The following is a 19,385-nucleotide window of genomic DNA, read 5'->3' as shown; positions in this document are numbered from 1 at the left end:
ACTCTTCGCATGAGGTGGCCAAACTACTGGAGTTTCAGCTTTAGCATCATTCCTTCCAAAGAAATCCCAGGGCTGATCTCCTTCGGAATGGACTGGTTGGATCTCCTTGCAGTCCAAGGGACTCTCAAGAGTCTTCTCCAACACCACAGTTCAAAAGCATCAATTCTTCGGCGCTCAGCCTTCTTCACAGTCCAACTCTCACATCCATACATGACCACAGGAAAAACCATAGCCTTGACTAGACGAACCTTTGTTGGCAAAGTAATGTCTCTGCTTTTTAATATGCTATCTAGGTTGGTCATAACTTTCCTTCCAAGGAGTAAGTGTCTTTTAATTTCATGGCTGCAGTCACCATCTGTAGGGATTTTGGAGCCCAGAAAAATAAAGTCTTGATACTGTTTCCACTATTTCCCCATCTATTTCCCATGAAGTGATGGGACCAGATGCCATGATCTTCGTTTTCTGAATGTTGAGCTTTAAGCCAACTTTTTCACTGTCCACTTTCACTTTCATCAAGAGGCTTTTTAGTTCCTCTTCACTTTCTGCCATAAGGGTGGTGTCATCTGCATATCTGAGGTTACTGATATTTCTCCCGGCAATCTTGATTCCAGCTTGTGTTTCTTCCAGTCCAGTGTTTCTCATGATGTACTCTGCATATAAGTTAAATAAACAGGGTGACAATATACAGCCTTGACGAACTCCTTTTCCTATTTGGAACCAGTCTGTTGTTCCATGTCCAGTTCTAACTGTTGCTTCCTGACCTGCATACAGGTTTCTCAAGAGGCAGGTCAGGTGGTCTGGTATTCCCATCTCTTTCAGAATTTTCCACAGTTTCTTGTGATCCACACAGTCAAAGGCTTTGGCATAGTCAATAAAGCAGAAATAGATGTTTTTCTGGAACTCTCTTGCTTTTTCTATGATCCAGCAGATGTTGGCAATTTGATCTCTGGTTCCTCTGCCTTTTCTAAAACCAGCTTGAACATCAGGAAGTTCACGGTTCACATATTGCTGAAGCCTGGCTTGGAGAATTTTGACCATTACTTTGCTAGTGTGTGAGATGAGTGCAACTGTGCAGTAGTTTGAGCATTCTTTGGCATTGCCTTTCTTTGGGATTGGAATGAAAACTGACCTTTTCCAGTCCTGTGGCCACTGCTGAGTTTTCCAGATTTGCCAATATGCCAATTTTCCAATATGCCAATACTGGCATATTGAGTGCAGCACTTTCACAGCATCATCTTTCAGGATTTGAAATAGCTCAACTGGAATTCCATCACCTCCACTAGCTTTGTTCGTAGTGATGCTTTCTAAGGCCCACTTGACTTCACATTCCAGGATGTCTGGCTCTAGGTCAGTGATCACACCATCGTGATTATCTGGGTCATGAAGATCTTTTTTGTACAGTTCTTCTGTGTATTCTTGCCATCTCTTCTTAATATCTTCTGCTTCTGTTAGGTCCATACCATTTCTGTCCTTTATCGAGCTCATCTTTGCATGAAATGTTCCTTTGGTATCTCTGATTTTCTTGAAGAGATCCCTAGTCTTTCCCATTCTGTTGTTTTCCTCTATTTCTTTGCACTGATCGCTGAAGAAGGCTTTCTTATCTCTTCTTGCTGTTCTTTGGAACTCTGCATTCAGATGCTTATATCTTTCCTTTTCTCCTTTGCTTTTCGCTTCTCTTCTTTTCACAGCTATTTTTAAGGCCTCCCCAGACAGCCATTTTGCTTTTTTGCATTTCTTTTCTATGGGAATGGTCTTGATCCCTGTCTCCTGTACAATGTCACGAACCTCATTCCATAGTTCATCAGGCACTCCATCTATCAGATCTAGGCCCTTAAATCTATTTCTCACTTCCACTCTGTAATCATAAGGGATTTGATTTAGGTCATACCTGAATGGTCTAGTGGTTTTCCCTACTTTCTTCAATTTAAGTCTGAATTTGGCAGTAAGGAGTTCATGGTCTGAGCCACAGTCAGCTCCTGGTCTTGTTTTTGCTGACTGTATAGAGCTTCTCCATCTTTGGCTGCAAAGAATATAATCAATCTGATTTCGGTGTTGACCATCTGGTGATGTCCATGTATAGAGTCTTCTCTTGTGTTGTCGGAAGAGGGTGTTTGTTATGACCAGTACATTCCAGGCTCAAAATAAGATAAGACACACGCAAGTTGAAAACCATACTGGTAAAGTTTATACTCATTTTCTTGAATAATCATGGCTATTGTTTTTAATTTAATTTTTATCTTATATTGGAGTATAGTTTTTGGGTTTCCCAGGTGGCGCTAGTGGTAAAGAACCCACCCACCAATGCAGGAGATGTAAAAGATGAGGGTTTGATCCCTGGGCTAGCAGATCCCCTGGAGGAGAACATGGCAATCCACTCCAGTATTTTTGCCTGGAGAATCCCATAGACAGAGGAGCCTGGCAGGCTATAGTCCACAGGGTCACAAAGAGTCAGACGCGACTGAAGCAACTTAGCACGCAAAAATGGATTTACAGTGTTCAGGTGCACAGCACAGTGATTCTGTTACACATTTACATATATCATTTGCACAGAAAATATTCAACATATGAACTTCCTAAGTAATGTTTTTATTAAAAAATTATTAATACTTGTTTCATAAAGGTATGTCCATATTTGGACTGGGATAGGGAGTGTGTGCTACAAAAATAGTACTATTTAATATTTAGTTAGGATGTGGATTCAGGGATGAAAAATACTGTGGAACTCGAAACATTTTAACTTATGAGATATCTGAGCTCACTTGATGAGCTCATTTAATTAGAACAATAATTAGTAAATGAAAAGACTGGCGTCATTAAAACCCTCTCACCCAGCAATTTTATGCTGAAGAAATACTCCTGCATGTGCAGAAAGCATATTGAGACTGCAGCAAAAATTGCAAATGATTTTAGTAGCAATGATTAGTGGACTAATTAAATTAGGACATGCTAATATAAGGGAATATTAGGCAGCCAATTAAAAGAATGAAGGAAGAATAAAGAGAATGAAGTAAAGTTGTAGATAATGCAGTTGTGAGTTACTTCCATTTCTAAGCATACACTGGAGAGAAACTCTAGTACACGTGCATAAGTTTTTAGACCAGCAAAAAGATGAAGACAAACTTGATGACTAAAGAGAAGAACAGATAGTAATGTAATCATATCTGGAGGTCTACCCAACAGTGAAAATGAATGATCCATAGATATACAGATCCACATGGTTGAATCTCACAATGGTGAGAGACAAAAAATTGTAGATTACAGAATGACAATCATTTATACTTTAAAATAAACAAAATAAGACTATGCATTATTCAGGGGTATATTACATGTGTATTAAAAGCACAGATGGAAACAGTAACCACAAAATTTAGGATAGTAGTTACGTTTTTTTTTCCTTTTAACTTTCTAGCTGTACCCTGCAGTATATGGATCTTAGTTCCCCGGCCAGGGAACGAACCTGTTCCCACTGCACTGGAAGGCGGAGTTTTAACCACTGGATGGCCAGGAAAGTCCCAAGAGGATTCTTATTGCCTATCTCTTTCTTTGGTTCCCTCTGCCATGGGCTACTGTATGGGCTACAGTTTAGCTTGAATGAGGCTACCAGTTTCCTCCCAGTTGTTTATCATAAATCTCCAGCATATTCCACAGCACCCTTGGGCGTGGACTTCCCCAAGCTCTGTTCCAAGTCAGTCCCCTTAGGGCGAGCTACGGAGCTCCGTGTTCTGATGGGCTGCCTCTCCCCTGAAGCACACCTCTGCACCACTGCTCAGGATCCATGGCAAGGACAGCAGCTGGGGGAAAGGGACACTCCTGCTGTTCAAGGTGGTAGCGGTAGCTCTTCATGTCCTGCTGACTTCTCCCAGCATGAGGGGACCAGTGGGCAGGGAGAGGCATGGGGGACCAAGAATTCATGCTCTGCCAGGCCTGCAGCGAAACTCTGCCCTAGGAATGGAGGTGGGGTGGAGGAAGGGAGCCTCAGGTCTCCAAGGGTCTGGATAGAGCTGCGGCAACATGGAGCTGGGGTTGGGCGTGGGGAGATGCCAGGTGCTGGTGGCCTGCCTTTCCTAGTGAGATGCCTTCGCCCTGGAGCAGGAACTGGCAGGAGGCAGACTCAGCAATCATGGCTGGACAAGCAGAGAGGAGCTTCTGTGTCACTGAGCTTGGCCAGAGTAGGCAATGGTCAGAGCTCCAATGCCATAAACAATTTTTTTTTTTAAATTTTTTGATGTGGACCATTTTAAAAATAAAGTCTTTATTGAAATCTCTAACAATACTGCTTCTGTTTTATGTTTCCATTTTTTAGCCAAAAGGCATGTGGAATCTTAGCTTCCTGACCAAGGATCGAACCTGTATTCCCCTGCAATGGAAGGTGATGTCTTAACTGCTGGAACACCAAGGACGTCCCTCTAATGTCACAGACTCTTAATGTTTTTACTGAAATTCAGATGTTATAAGTAAATGGTTCCCCATATGCTGCGCTTTTATGAAAAATAACTGTTACCAGTTATGGCAGAGTCACTAGGAGAAGGTCTGTGAAGCCCTTCACACATTATTCCACTAAAGCATGCTTCTTAAGGGAGGAGATTTTTTTATATTCACTTGAAAAAAAATCAGTTGCTTTTGCTTCTGATGCATGCTTTTGTTCCACAAGTTCCTAGGTCTCATTGCCCAACAGTTCTCTTCTGGTTCTAAATATGTATGAGTTGATGTTTTAGATGGCCATTACCTTCAAATTACTGCAGAGACATTTAATCATAAATGTCTCTATTTTCTATGCTACTTTCATAACCTAGAACATTCTCAGAAATTAAATAACTGACAGGTAATAGGGTTAATAAATGTCTCACATACGCAGCTAATTTTATGAACATTTCTAAAGTGGGCTAAAATATAATCCAAATATAAAAATAATTAAACTCATCAATCCACTAAAATGACACAGAAATTAGTCAGGGTTATTGCACAAGCCTTGAAGCAAAAACTGAGTGACATTCACTGAACATAAAGCTGCTGGAGGGCTTCCCTGGTGGCTCAGTGGTAAAGAATCCACCTGTCAGTGCAGGAGATGCTGGTTTGATCCCTGGTCCAGGAAGATCCCACGTGCCCCAGAGCAACTAAGCCCGTGTGCCACAACCACTGAGCCTGTGCGTTCGAGCCCGGTAACTGCAACTACCGAGCCCGCGCACCCTGGAGCCCGTGTTCCACAAGAGAAGCCCGCACACTGCAGCTGGAGAGCAGCCCCCACTCGCTACAGCTAGAGAAAAGCCCACACAGCAGCAAAGACCCAGATAGCCAAAAATAAATTAAAAAAAAGTATTTTAACAAAACAAAACTGCTGGAGAGAGTTAGAAGAATGTATCTGTTCTGTATACCTACAATAGTAATTGACCAATATAGTCTCTTCTTGCATACCACTAGGAAAAGCATTAATTTAAGTAAAAGAAAATACCTAATCATTCACTGAGTTGATGTCTATCAAGGGACGGGCTCTATTATTATACACCTGGTAGCTCAGGCGATAAAGAATCTGCCTGCAATGCAGGAGACCTGGGTTCAATCTCTGGGTGGGGAAGATCCACTGGAGAGGAAATGGCTACCCACTCCAGTATTCTTGCCTAGGAGATCTCATGGACAGAAGAGCCTGGCAGGCTACAGTCCATGGGGTCGCAAGAGTTGCACACAACTTAGCAACTGAACAACAGCTATACAGCTGACTGTGCTAGGCACCTAGGCTAACTTTGTTGGACTTAATGAACAAATTGGACTTACGAACGCACTCTCAGAACGGAACTCATGCACATGTAGGGGACTTAATGCAGATATCTTATGCTAACGGACACCAAAGGGGTGTGGGATTTCAGGGTGTCTCCTCAGGTTAGACCAGGCAGGTAGATGAACATTAACGGCACAAACCATGGTGATCAATAAAGAAATGTCCCTACTACAGATGCCCAGGGTAGATGGCCACATGGCCTCCAGGAAACTTTTCAATGGGTATCTCAGTAGAGCCTTAAAGCTCAGGAGGAAGGCAGGGCTAAAGACATGGATTCTGGCCCTCGGGTATTGGTGAGACCACGAGAGGAGCCTGCTAAGGGCATCCAGTATGAGACTGCAGAAGGCGGCTGAAGATGGATTATCTGCCAGTGACAACAATGAAACAGCAGAGAGAGAGAAAGAGGAACCAGGAAATGAACCACTGCTCTGAGATCCTAGTTGGGTCAAGATAATAATAAAAGAATGTACTAGAACACGAGAACAATAAAAGAGTACACTGGCATATATAATCCTAAAGCTGCTCAACGTCTGAAAAGAACGTAAAATTACTTCAGAACTAGGTTCAGAAAAGGAAAGGACGTTTTCCTAGTGGAAAGTGAGTCTTACCTATTCTGAAATAGCCATCTTCTAATCGTTTGTCTTTGGTTTCTTTGCTGATGTCCAAACCTTCACTCTAAAACAGAACAAAAACATGAATAATTACTTCTATTTAAAATAAATCTAAGTCATTAATCCATTTTATAAACATAAAGTGACACCTGCAGCACAGCTACCTCTGAAGAGAAAATGCCACTTCAGTCTTGAACCTCAAAAGGCTTATTAATGTTAAGTGTTCTTTTCTTAAACCATCATCTGACTCTGTATATAATATACTGTTGGCTAGGAATTTTAAATTTTAATTATTTCCCAATTTAGATCAATTTAATAGAATGCAGTTTTCTATTAAAAACAGACAGAAGTAAAGAACTGCGTGTTAACTAGAAAGATATTAAGCATCCCCTGTGAAAGTCACTCAGTCATGTCCGACTCTGTGACCCCATGGACTGGGAGCCTGCCAGGCTCCTCTGTTCATGGGATTCTCCAGGCAGGACTACTGGAGTGGATTGCCATCTCCTTCTCCAAAGCATTCCTAGAAGACCAATAATTTTCGGTATTATTCAACAGGCATTGAAACTACATGGTATTTTGGGATTCAAAATACAAACAGCAAGTAAGCATTAACATCAAATAACGATTCATTTATTTTCCCAGTACAAATGTCCAAGTCATCTTCCAATAGGCAACAAAATAAAGGCTCTTTCTATGAATAAGGCAAACAGGACAATATACTAAGTATTTCACAGTTCCAAAAAGAGTCAGGAGGACTCACCACCAAGGTCCTGCAATCACAAGAATTTTCTTTCATGAGCAAGAAGAGCCTCAAATCAAGTTTATTAGTATTCGTTCTCAAAGGAAACTGAGGGGGAAACATAGTCTTACCTTCAAAGGCAGAACCTCCACCGTTGTGTTGAGCAGAATATCCCCTGGATGATCCTGGTTGCCACTATGGAACAAATAACTGGAAAGACAAATAAAAATAAGAATATGAATCAGACTTGACAAAGATTCGGGAAGATGGCCTTTACCTTAGCATAAGGTCGACACTAGAGTTTGTAACTACACATTGTGTGTTCTGAATAGCTCATGGATGTTAAAAAGCTAAGCGGATACGTCAACTCCTCTGTCAGAGGGGCATGCTTGCTGCTAACATAATAATGCACTTAACAGACCAAAAGAAAAAAAAATGATGACAGTTTTTTGTTGCTGTTTACACTGCTTTAAATATATAAACTTCTTGATGGAAAATGACAATTGTAGCCACTATAGAACACTACTGTATCTTTTTTTTCTATATTTATTTGTTATTTATTTGGCTGCATTGGGCCTTAGCTGCAGCTCCATTTCACTGCGGCATGCGGCCTCAGTAGCTGTGGTACACAGGCTTAGCTGCTCCCCACGGCACGTGGGATCTTAGTTCCCTGACCAGGGTTCAAACCTGTGCCCCCTGCCTTGCAAGACGAACTCTTAAACCACTGGACCACCAGGGAAGTCCCATTACTGGATCTTGTATCAGACAAAATGTTCACTAGGACAGCAAGGGGTTGTGGCAAGTTCAGAGACTAGTTTTAGCCAATATAAATAATTTTGGTATGAACAGATAAAATGAATTAACCAATTCCAAATATCAGAATCACTCCATTTGTCAACATTAACAAATCTTTGGATATCATGACTGATTACATGATATTGTTGTTCAATTGCTAAGACCTGTTTACAACCCCATGGACTGCAGCACGGCAGGTTTCCCTGCCCTTCAGTATCTCCTGGAGTTTGTTCAAACTCATGTCTGTTGAGTTGATGATACCATCCAACCACTTCAAATACTCTCTGGGTATAATGTTCTAGTGTTTTGATACTTTGAAAACTAGTGTGTAGGTCCAAAGTGTGTGAGAGAGGGTCGAAGCTGGATAGGGTGCAAAGCATACCTAAGCCTAAACCTAAAACTTGAGTTGAGTGAAGTTCAGTGGTTAAAAGCTCATGCTAAGGAGCCAGAGGCTCCTCTTGGATCTCTCATTTCCTAGAATTCTCATCTTGTGCAAGTTTTGTTAAGCTTTCTGAGCCCGTGTTTCCTCAAAACAATCAGCTATTTCCATCTATGTCACACAGTTATACCAGAAAGTTCCTGAGAATTAACTAAAACTACCTTCTATGTTAAAAATAGTGAGTAACAGTCACAGAATAGTTACGATACCATTACAGTATGGTATTTGTGGGCGAGAATTTGGTTTTCAAATGTCACACAGACCAGGGAACCCTAAGAAGAAGCTGCTTCTAAGCTAAATATACCGAAACTAACTCCCAGAGTTTCCAGATGAGATACATTTTTTTAAAGGCATCTTTGACTCAGAATGTCATATAACCACAGGCCACTCAATAACTCAGCTATAGATGCCAATGGGACGGGGAAGCCACTTTTTAGAAGAGAGCCCATGGATAAAACCTGGAGTTAAGACAGACTGATTCAGAGGTGTTCACCATGTAATTATTTATAGTGAAAACCTCCATAGCACCTAAAAAGTTTAACACTGGAAGATGTACACAATGGTAGAACCATGCAATGAGATACTGTGCAGTCATCAAAATACTCGACTGGCCCAAAAGTTTGTTTGGGTTCTCCTGTAAGATGCTATGAGAAAACCTGAATAGACGTTTGGACCAACTCAATACTTGTGAGTCACAACAGAGTATAATGGAAAATGTAAGATACAAAACTACATGTAGACCATGGTCTTAAGGTCAAAAATACACAGAATTACCAAGAAAAAAAGGTGCCAATATGGTCATAATGGTTTCGTTGGGGTTATGATCTTTTCCTCAGTATTTTTTAAGATTTTTTTTATGTGAATCATTTTTAGTCTTTATTGAGTTTGTTACAACATTGCCTCTGTTTTATGTTTTTGGTCATAGGGCTTGTGGGATCTTAGCTTCCTGATCAGGGATCCAACCCACATCCCCTGCATTACAAAGCAAAATCTTAACCACTAGGCCACCAGGGAAGTCCCTTTCCTCATTTTCACACTTTAAAATTTTTGTATAATGCACACATATGTTACAGAAAGAATATTTTTAACACTTCATTTCTGTATTAATAAATTTGCTACTTCCCCTCTCAGCAAGCAAAAATCAAGTAATCCCTTTTTTCTGTCCTAGGAAGGTCAAGAAAATTCTTATATACTGTTATTTTAGAAGACTTGTGTTTCACTAGAAAAGTGCCCGCAATAGAGTCATCATAAATATTACTTCACAGAGGTTTACTGTAAATATATTTGTTGTTACTAAGTTTGATCTCCAATATATGATCTCTTTAGCAGATTCTTTGATGGAACTGTTTTTATGCGCTAAAAATAAACCCATAAATTGGTTTCCAGCTATTCTTGTTGAAGTGAAAACTGTTGTTTCTAATTCTAGGATGACTCATGAAAATGTGGTGAACAATACCTCTCAGGGCAGAGTTCCACTATACAGTATAAAATGAACATAAAATAACAATAAAACCAATATTAAATACTCATATAAGTGAAAAATATTACTCATAAGTTTAATATGTTTTGCCAGTGATCTTCCCATTGCTTATAACATTTTTATGCTTAAATTCCTCTTTAGAATCAGCATAGAGTAAGAAAAGAAAACTAATAGCATTACATGTGGCTATGCACTGTTACTGACCACCTTAAAAAGAATTATTAAGGTGGTCAAATATTTGACAAATTCTAAAAATCAAATGGCCTTCACAGGAAAACACATAACACCATATGCCACAGGCTCGGAAATCATATTCTATTCTGGGGATTTTATGTAAGTATGCCACAGACAGTCTAGAGAACATACCCAAAACAGGGGAAAGATCGAAGGAATTGTGACCATTAGGTGAAAAATGGGAAAGAAAAAACCCCAAGGTTTTCAAAGTGAACACAAACGCCAAAGCACAGAAAAGGGTTGTAGGACACACGTGCCCCAACGCTCACTGCGGCACAATTTACAACAGGTAGGACGTGGTAGCAACCTAGACGGCCACCAACAGATGAATGGATAAGGAAGCTGTGGTACATATACACGATGGAGTATTACTCAGCCATAAAAAGGAACACATTTGAGTCAGTTCTAATGAGGCAGAGCCTGTTATATACAGTGAAATAAGTCAGAAAGTAAAAGACAAATATCGTGTATTAATACATACATATGAATCTCAAACGATAGTACTGACAATCCTACTCGCAAGCCAGCAAAGGAGACACAGACATTTTGGACACGGTGGGGGAAGGAAAGAGTGGGATGAAATGAGAGAAACAGCACTGAAACATATACATTACCATGTGTAAAGTAAACAGCCAGTGGGGGTTCAGTTTACGATGCAGGGAGCCCAAAGCCAGTGCTCTGCGACAGCCTCGAGGGGTGGGGTGGGGAGAGGGGTGTTCAAGAGGGAGGGGACATGTATATACCTAACGCTCATTCATGCTGACGTATGGCAAAAACTATTACCATGTTGTAAAGTAATTATCTTCTAATTTTACAAAAAGAAAAAGAAAAGGGTTGTAAATTCCTCCATGGCATATACTAAAAGTCATCCAGCACTTGCAAAATCACTACCTAGGAATAGTCATACTCTGATAAATTTTATCATTTCAGCCAATTGCTTGGCCGTCCACCAGCTCACAGTCAAATCTTAAGGGATATTCTAAGGTAAGGGCAGGAAACCTAACTGGAGATTCTGAGGAAGAGTTCCACATAAAAGTATTAGAAATCTCTACTAGGGACTTTCCTGGTGATCCACAGTTCAGACTGCATGCTCCCTACAATTCTACAGGCCACAGCTGAAAGATACTACATGTTACAACTGAGACCCGGTGTGACCAAGTTAATAAATAAAAACAAGTATATTTTAAAAAATCCATACTAAATATACTTTCAGAAATACCAATAGAATTTATCTAACATACTAAATGCCGGTGTTCTATCCGGAAGCAACCCACCCATGATATTACTGAGTTGTACGAAATGTATTTTATGTGCGTGCCTGAGTGCTCAGTCACTTAGTCATGTTCTACTCTCTGCAAACCCACGGACTGCAGCCAGCCAGGCTCCTCTGGCCATGGAATTCTCCAGGCAAGAATACTGGAGTGGGTTGCATTTCCTTCTACAGGTGATCTTCCTGACCCAGGGATCAAATCTTCATCTTTTACATCCCCCGCCTTGGCAGGAGAATTACTAACTTCGCCACCCGGGAAACCCCACATATTTTGTAATCTAACATTTAGGACTCATTGATTCCTTATATGTATTACATATAAAAAAAAAATTCTACCATAAATCACATTGTGAAGAAAAGGTCTAAATTGTAAGACCAAATTTTATTTCAATAAGGACCTACCTTTCCACATTGACTGGCTTGTCGAATTTAAATAGGATGTAGTCTCCAGCTACTGGGGTTATAGCCCAGAAGAAGTCCTCACCCATGTAAGTTTTCTCCAGTGTATGACCTTGGTAGACCTTCAAAGAAGTAGATACCTCTGCAGGGGGGTTTACATGGATTTTGAGCAGTAATGGTTTCATGTAATCTTTATCCTAGGAGGAAAGACATATATGCTATTAAACAACATACAGCTTATTTTTTTATTTGTTCAGAATAGCTTCTTTTTATTTAACTTTTATTGGAGAACAGTTGATTTACAATGTTGTGTTAGTTTCAGGTGTACAGCAAAGTAAATCACTTATCAGGTCAGATCAGTCCCTCAGTCGTGTCCGACTCTTTGCAACCCCATGAATCGCAGCACATCAGGCCTCCCTGTCCATCACCAACTCCCGGAGTTCACCCAGACTCATGTCCATCAAGTCAGTGATGCCATCCAGCCATCTCATCCTCTGTCATCCCCTTCTCCTCCTGCCCCCAATCCCTCCCAGCATCAGAGTCTTTTCCAATGAGTCAACTCTTCGCATGAGGTGGCCAAAGTACTGGAGTTTCAGCTTTAGCATCATTCCCTCCAAAGAAATCCCAGGGCTGATCTCCTTCGGAATGGACTGGTTGGATCTCCTTGCAGTCCAAGGGACTCTCAAGAGTCTTCTCCAACACCACAGTTCAAAAGCATCAATTCTTCGGCGCTCAGCCTTCTTCACAGTCCAACTCTCACATCCATACATGACCACAGGAAAAACCATAGCCTTGACTAGATGAACCTTTGTTGGCAAAGTAATGTCACTTATGCATATACATATATCCACTTCTTTTTAGATTCTTTTTCTATCTAAGCCATTACAGAATATTGGATAGAGCTCCCGATGCCATATAGTAGGTCCTTATTAGTTATCTGCTTTGTTGTTGTTTTTTTTAATTGGAGTATAACGCTTTACAATGTGTGTTAGTTTCTGCTGTACAAAAGAATCAGCTGTAACACACGGCTTATTTATATTTAAGAAGAACAATGATTATACATTAAATAGCAAATTGTCTGTGCATGAGAAAAATAAAATTAAATCACTCACCGTGAGTTTCTGAATTTTTCCTGTGAGTGAAGAATGCAGACCAACATGTTGGAAAAGGGACGGTCTGAAACGAATTCGCAGATTTGCCTTCTGTCGATCACAGTGTTTCTAAATATTAAAGAGGAATGTTAGCGTTACATTAGAAAGTGACATCTTGTCCTCCTCTGAAAGCTGAGACATCCTTTAGAAAAGTAAATATTAAAAAGAAAATCCAATTGCATCTCATAATTCCAAGTCATGTGTTTTTTTTTTTAGGGTCCTTTTGGAGAAGTTAATAGATTTTCTACCAACTTAATAAATAGACATGAAAGAGAAATTTAACATAAGCACTTCTAAGGGACGAGATAAGGATTTAATTTCAACCACCTTTTACAAAATGTCAATATCAATTTGGCTTTTAATATTAAAATGCACCAACCCCAGAGGCTTGGTTCAAATACACAAAATAGCTACACAAAATAATACAATGAAGAATCTGAAGATAAGACCAATTTTGTTGCATCAAAGCAATGTGAAAACGGGAGGCAGTAAGTAGACTACAAGCAAGGAAACAGAGTCAAAACAGACAAATCCATCTCGACACAGCTGAGGGACATCTAAATTTCAGCTTCAAGTGTCCCGTGGCCCAGTCTTCCTTCAGATTACAAGCTGCTGTCATGGTGATCACACCTGGAGGACCCACAGCGCTGGCTGGGCTCCCGTGTGTTCACTAGTTCGGTTATGTCCTGAAGAGTTTCATAAACTCTTTCCGTTTTCAGTGACTTTTATAACTTTTGGGTCAAGAACATAATGAAGAAGACAAATGTATAAGGCATTTTGTTTTGAAAAACCTCTGATAATTTTCCGGGTGTTAAAATGACTAATTTTTCTCAAGAGCTTTACTTCATTAGCATTATTGCTAACGGGAGAATAGAGGTGAAATTTTATATATACAAACATTTTGTAAGATAAAATTTTATAAATTTTTACTTACATATTTTAATTTTATAAATTATTATTTTTATATATTTAATAAAAATAAATTTTATTGTTGATTAAAATTAATAAAATTTTATTTTAAAATTATAAAAATAAATTTACACAAACATTAAACATTTTTTTTTACACAAACACAACAGTCACGAGGAAGGAGAGGAAAGGGAAGGGAGGGAGGCGAGGCCAGGGGAGGAGCGGGGAGAGGAGGGATGGTGGGGTCGGGCGGAGGGAGCAGGGTCTGAGGCCAACCCCATCACTCAACACACAGGCAAACAGGTAACACATTTGAGCCTGAAGAGTCAGAGCAGGTCCATAAACCTTTGGAAGAATGTGTGAATTATTTTTATCTCTTTTTTATGGTAACACTAGTTTATAATATAAGTTCCATGTGTAAACATTATATTTCCACTACTTCACCTCCCCTTACCCCCTGCCCTTGCCCCTCTGGTAACAACTACTCTCTTTTCTGTATCAACATGCTTTTATTTGGTACCATTGGTGGGAATGTAAATTGGTGCACCAACTATGGAAACAGTATGGAGAGTGCTCAAAAAATTAACAAGAGAAGTTCCATGTGACCCAGCTATCCCATTTCTGGGTATTTATCCAAAGAACACAAAAACACTCATCGGCAAAAGCAGAGGCAGCCCTATGCTCATGACAACATTACTTACAATAGGCGTGATACGGAAGTAACCCGAGTACCCATCAGTGGATGAATGGATAAAGATGTGCTGTGTATACACACAGACAAATGGAATACTACTCAGACATATAAACGATGAAATCTCTTCGTTTGCAACAAGGATGGCCCTTGAGCGTATTACGCTCAGTGAAATAAGCGTACACTTGGAAGAGTCTCCTAGACCACCCTCAAAGGGACTGATTCTGGAGCAAGCAAGTGCATGGCAACAGTTTCCTTGACATCCTAGTGGAAGCAACTGACATGCTATGGGCCACAGAAAGAAGAGTCAGAGAATGTGTCCTCATGGTTTTAATTTTTATTTTCAGAGACTTATACCTCACAAGCTCATTTTAGAACCTAACCATATATTAGATAAAACTGCATGGAAGCAGTTAAATGCAAGTATGTTGTATGAATGTGAAGATGACATTAATAGTTCTGTGTCCTACAGTAAAAATTCCTGTAAATCCACAAGGAAAATACAGGTAAGGGCTTACATCATAAAAATGAGTTGATTGAATCAATTTCTATGTTCAGTCATTGCTGGAAAGTAGGCACTCTGCTATTTTGCTACATTCTATGAGTTGCTCTAAGAAAGCTGGTTTTTTTTTTTTTTTAAAGAGAGAGAATGCAACAATAGCTTACAAACATTGTTTGTTTTCAGCTACCTATTTAACTGTTCCTTTACAAAATCTGGTTCCCTAGGGTCATCACTTTCACTAAATACATAAAATAAGCCTGTTCCATTCTCCTAAGAGATAAGACTTACTGCATCTTTTTCCGGGTTGCAGACTTTGACCCACAGAATATGGTCCAAGAGCCAGTCGATGGGCTTCTCCTTATAGAACATAAATATGAATTCCACAATCAGAGTGAGGTCGGGTGCTTGAAACATTTTACCTGAAAAGATACTCCCAGTCAGTAACTATAAAAGAAGCCAACCATCAAAATGACTTCAGTGAGTGAAGTCCATGCAACAAATACACTGACGCTTGTGCTTTCAACTATAAATCATTATGAATAATTGTCCCATCTCTCTTGTCAAAAACAAATTTGCTCTAGCTAAGTTTAGTTGTCACCTGATATAAAGGGAACTCAATTTTCTCTACTACAGAATCTATCATACCACCACCAGCCCAAAGGATTCAAGGAGATTGGAGATGTTTCCTTCATGTCTCATTAAACTGCTTCTCATAAAAAAGGAACTTAAGTTTAAACAAAATTTTAACTAAATCAATAAAAGCAAAACATAAGGACTCCTAATTCTGTCTTCACTGAAGCCTTCACAAATATTTTTTGAGTTCTGAGTCTTGAGTTTTGACATAAATGATCAACAAGGTCAAAGCCTCAGCCTCTAATATTTACAGATTTAAAGCATTATAGGAAGTGAAATATTATTCTCTGAGGTGTTTTCTAAAAACCCATAAATTTCCTTCAATCTTCAACTTTAAACATATTCTCTTTAGTTGGATGATTTAGGAATTTTAATGGAAAAAAACCAAACTTTTAAAATAAGCACCCTGACTAGCCCATGAAAGCACCCATGAATACAAATTAATGACTGAACAAGAACTTCAGGTACTACACTGAATACCAGAAATTCCTATTAAAAAGCCATTAATGCAGCATTCTTTTTTAAAAGGACCTCAATCTTGCAAAAGCTCTGGGCTTTAAAACAGGGACTAGAGGCGTCAGAGAAGGAACCAGATGTACTCCCAAGGACCACGACTGGTTCTGTCAGCATGGAAAGTCAGCAAGGCTGCCTTGCAGAACACTCCAGAGTAAATACTACCATGTGAGACCTCTCCAAATACTACTCTGAGCTGACTTCAACATTTTCTACATGGAAGTCTACCTAACTTATTAGGTAGTTATCATAACTACTTAAGTTATTAGTAAATTTCTTTAAAAGCAATCCCTTTCCAGAGAAAAAAAGAGACAACCTTTTTAAGGTGAAAAAACAGTCCAAGATTCTAAGAGTCACAGTTATTTCTGAAAAGTAAATGAATCCGTCACTTTTCTTACCAATGAATCCCAGCTGGGAGAACTCAAGTATCATCCATTCCTCAGAAGAAAGTTGAAGTGCAAAATTCTTTATGGTGTTAAAGTAATTCTGTTTGACAATAATATCATCTTCAAGCTAAAGAAAGTTGAATAATCATATTAATGAATCAGAAAGAGAAGGGAAGATTTAGATGGGACACTCTTTGGAAAAACTCAAGCACACTTTTATAATGACAATCAAGAAAACAATGGTCAAAAATCATGAAAATAAAAATAAATTTTAGGACTTCCCTGGCGGTCCAGTGGCTAAGACTCTGAGTTTCCAATTCAGGGGGCCCAGGTTATATCCCTGGTTGGGGAAGATCCCACATGCCTCATAATGTGGCCTCCAAAAATAATAATAATTTTTAAAAAATAATAAAAGGAAAAAACTAAAAAATAAAAATAAATTTTATTAAAGGGAAATGTAGAAAATAAAATGGCAGATGCACACAGCAAATCAATAAACCCACTCCCTCACTATGAGAAATTACAAACATTCCATGAATTACTCATCTTGGCCCTTTTATGGCTCCCAATAGGATTTCACACTAACCTGTTTTCTTTTCAAAGGAAAAGAATTTTACAGGCCTTTAAAAAAATTTTTTTTTCCTTTTTACATAATACATGTAACAAGTCATTAAAAAAAACCAAAACACCTAGTTTTCCTTCTTTACCCTCCACCCTTCTAGTGGAGGCGACTAAAGTTCAAGGTTGGGTGTGCACCCACTGGACACCTTTAGAATCTACATACAACATGGGGAGACAAGACAGGTAAACCTACCTTAAGGTTCCCACCACTTCAGACTTTTATTAAACTGGACTTTTTCCTCCTAATATATCATGAATATCTTTCCAGGTTAATAAGTATATATTTAAAGCAGTCTCTTCAATAGGTTTATACTATCCCCAGGGATGCATGGACAAATCATCTGTTTGTTCACAGGCAGACACCCAGACTGTTTCTCATTCTTTGTCAATGCAAACAGTGCTTACGTTTCACATCAGTGCTATTCATTTCTGTAGGACTGGCTCCTAAAAGTTATCTTTTTATATTTTAAAAGATATCCTCGAAATAATGAAATAGCTGTAGCAACTCAGTGTAGCCGTTAACCCATGTGCTCTGCCATCACCGTGTGTGTTACGGGCAAGTTCAACAGGGAGTGGACAGAGATCGAGGCTCCTGAGTGTCTGCAAAGACTTCTTCCCCCAAATGTTCAGAGAATTTTAAAGTCACAAGATGATTTCTTTTTTACCTATGCATACATTCTTTTAAAAATATTCTTTACCACTGATGATTTTAATTATCCCAGGGAAACTCTTCCTTTTTCTAATGACACATTATCATTTTCAGTTATCTGCTAAGTAATTTTTACTTATTTCAGTATTTGGGTTTTTCACAGATTTGAGCCCTATAAGCTTTCTTCCTGTCTGTGAAGAAACGGTAGCCATATTTGGAAAGGCATGATTTTGACTGGGGCTTCCCAGGTGGCACAGTGGTAAAGAACCTGCCTGCCAATGCAGGAGATGTAAGAGATGTGGGTTCCATCTCTGGGTCACGAAGATCCCTGGAGGAGGGCATGGCAATTGACTCCAGTATTCATGCCTGGAGAATCCCACGAACAGAGGAGCCTGGACATGACTGAAGTGATCGGCATGCACGCATACAGTTTTGACTGACCAGTATCTACAGGCCTTTGATTATGTTCCAGACACAATCCTAAAGCCTGGGAACTCATCAGTAAACAAAAACACAAGTTTTATACACTCAGAGCTTGTAGAGAAGCCTGGGGGAAAACCAGAGCACAGAGTTCCCACCAGCACTTAACCTTGCTCTCCCAGAGATGCCCACGCTCACACCAAATGCTGACTGTGGATGCCCAAAGAAAAGATGACCCCAGATACCAGGCAATCCCACGTTTTCCCAACAAGCAGATTAGAAAACAAGCTTGGTACTGACTGACATATACAGAAGTGTAGATGAAACAATTCAATGCCTATTTAAATTTAGTACACTAAACTTGGCTATCACAAAAAAATTCACTTTTATATTAAATTAGAAATATTGCTTTGTTCCACTCTCAGCAAACAACTGTGCTTTCTAAAAAGACTTTTCAAGATAATTGTATATCATATACAGCTATGAAAAAACAATACAGAGAGACCCCAAACAGTCCCAAAATACATCTTCTGATAAAACTACAGCATGATATCACCATCAGTAACTTGACTCTGACACAACTCATCCAGCTTATTCAAATCTCACCAGTTTTACACAGACGTAGTTGTGTGTGGGTGTGGTTTGTGTGTCTCTGTGTTTAGTTCCATGCAATCTGAACATGTGTGTGTCTGTTTGCCGGAGCACCACTAGAGCTCAGGACAGTTCCATCACAGGGATTCTCAGGCTGCTCTTTATATTCACAGCCGCCTCCCCCTCCTTTCCCCTCTTCCAAGCCTCTGGAAACCAAGAGTCTGTTCTCCATCTCCATAATTTTGTCATTTCAAGAAAGCTATATAAGGACTTCCCTGGTGGTTCAGTGATTACGACTCTGCCTTCCAATGCAGGGGGTGTGGGTTTGATCCCTGCTTGAGGAACTAAGATCCCACATCCCACAGGGTGCAGCCAAACGTATTTTTTCAAATAAATAAATTTTTTTATAAAGACTGGGTTCTTATTACTTTACTTCTTTCTGGCTGTGCTGGGTTTTCGCTGCTGTGCAAGCTTTTCTCCAGTTGTGGGACTCCTCTCTATTGTGGTGCACGGGTCTCTCACTGCAGTGGCTTCTCTTGTGGCAGAGCACGGGCTTCAGGAGTTGTGGCACACTGGCTC

At 39.6% G+C, this 19,385-nt stretch overlaps 1 protein-coding gene across 2 annotated transcripts in view; it reads right to left on the bottom strand.

Annotated features, from left to right (window-relative positions):
* Positions 1 to 19,385, bottom strand: part of MGAT4A (alpha-1,3-mannosyl-glycoprotein 4-beta-N-acetylglucosaminyltransferase A) — a 126,801-nt gene that overhangs the window by 10,808 nt on the left and 96,608 nt on the right. For both annotated transcript variants that reach the window (XM_070380000.1, XM_070379999.1), the window contains exons 9-14: positions 16,538 to 16,652; positions 15,282 to 15,412; positions 12,853 to 12,960; positions 11,744 to 11,937; positions 7,255 to 7,333; positions 6,382 to 6,448 (exon numbers count right to left, since the gene is read on the bottom strand). In XM_070380000.1, coding sequence (XP_070236101.1) covers positions 6,382 to 6,448; positions 7,255 to 7,333; positions 11,744 to 11,937; positions 12,853 to 12,960; positions 15,282 to 15,412; positions 16,538 to 16,652 — 694 coding nt within the window. The remainder of the gene's footprint in view (positions 1 to 6,381; positions 6,449 to 7,254; positions 7,334 to 11,743; positions 11,938 to 12,852; positions 12,961 to 15,281; positions 15,413 to 16,537; positions 16,653 to 19,385) is intronic.

The sequence above is a fragment of the Bos mutus genome, chromosome 11 (assembly GCF_027580195.1).
Source record: "Bos mutus isolate GX-2022 chromosome 11, NWIPB_WYAK_1.1, whole genome shotgun sequence".
In the NCBI taxonomy this organism is placed as follows: Eukaryota; Metazoa; Chordata; class Mammalia; order Artiodactyla; family Bovidae; genus Bos; species Bos mutus.
The sequence above is the reverse complement of the archived record's forward strand: the minus strand, read 5'-3'. Positions and strand labels throughout refer to the sequence as shown.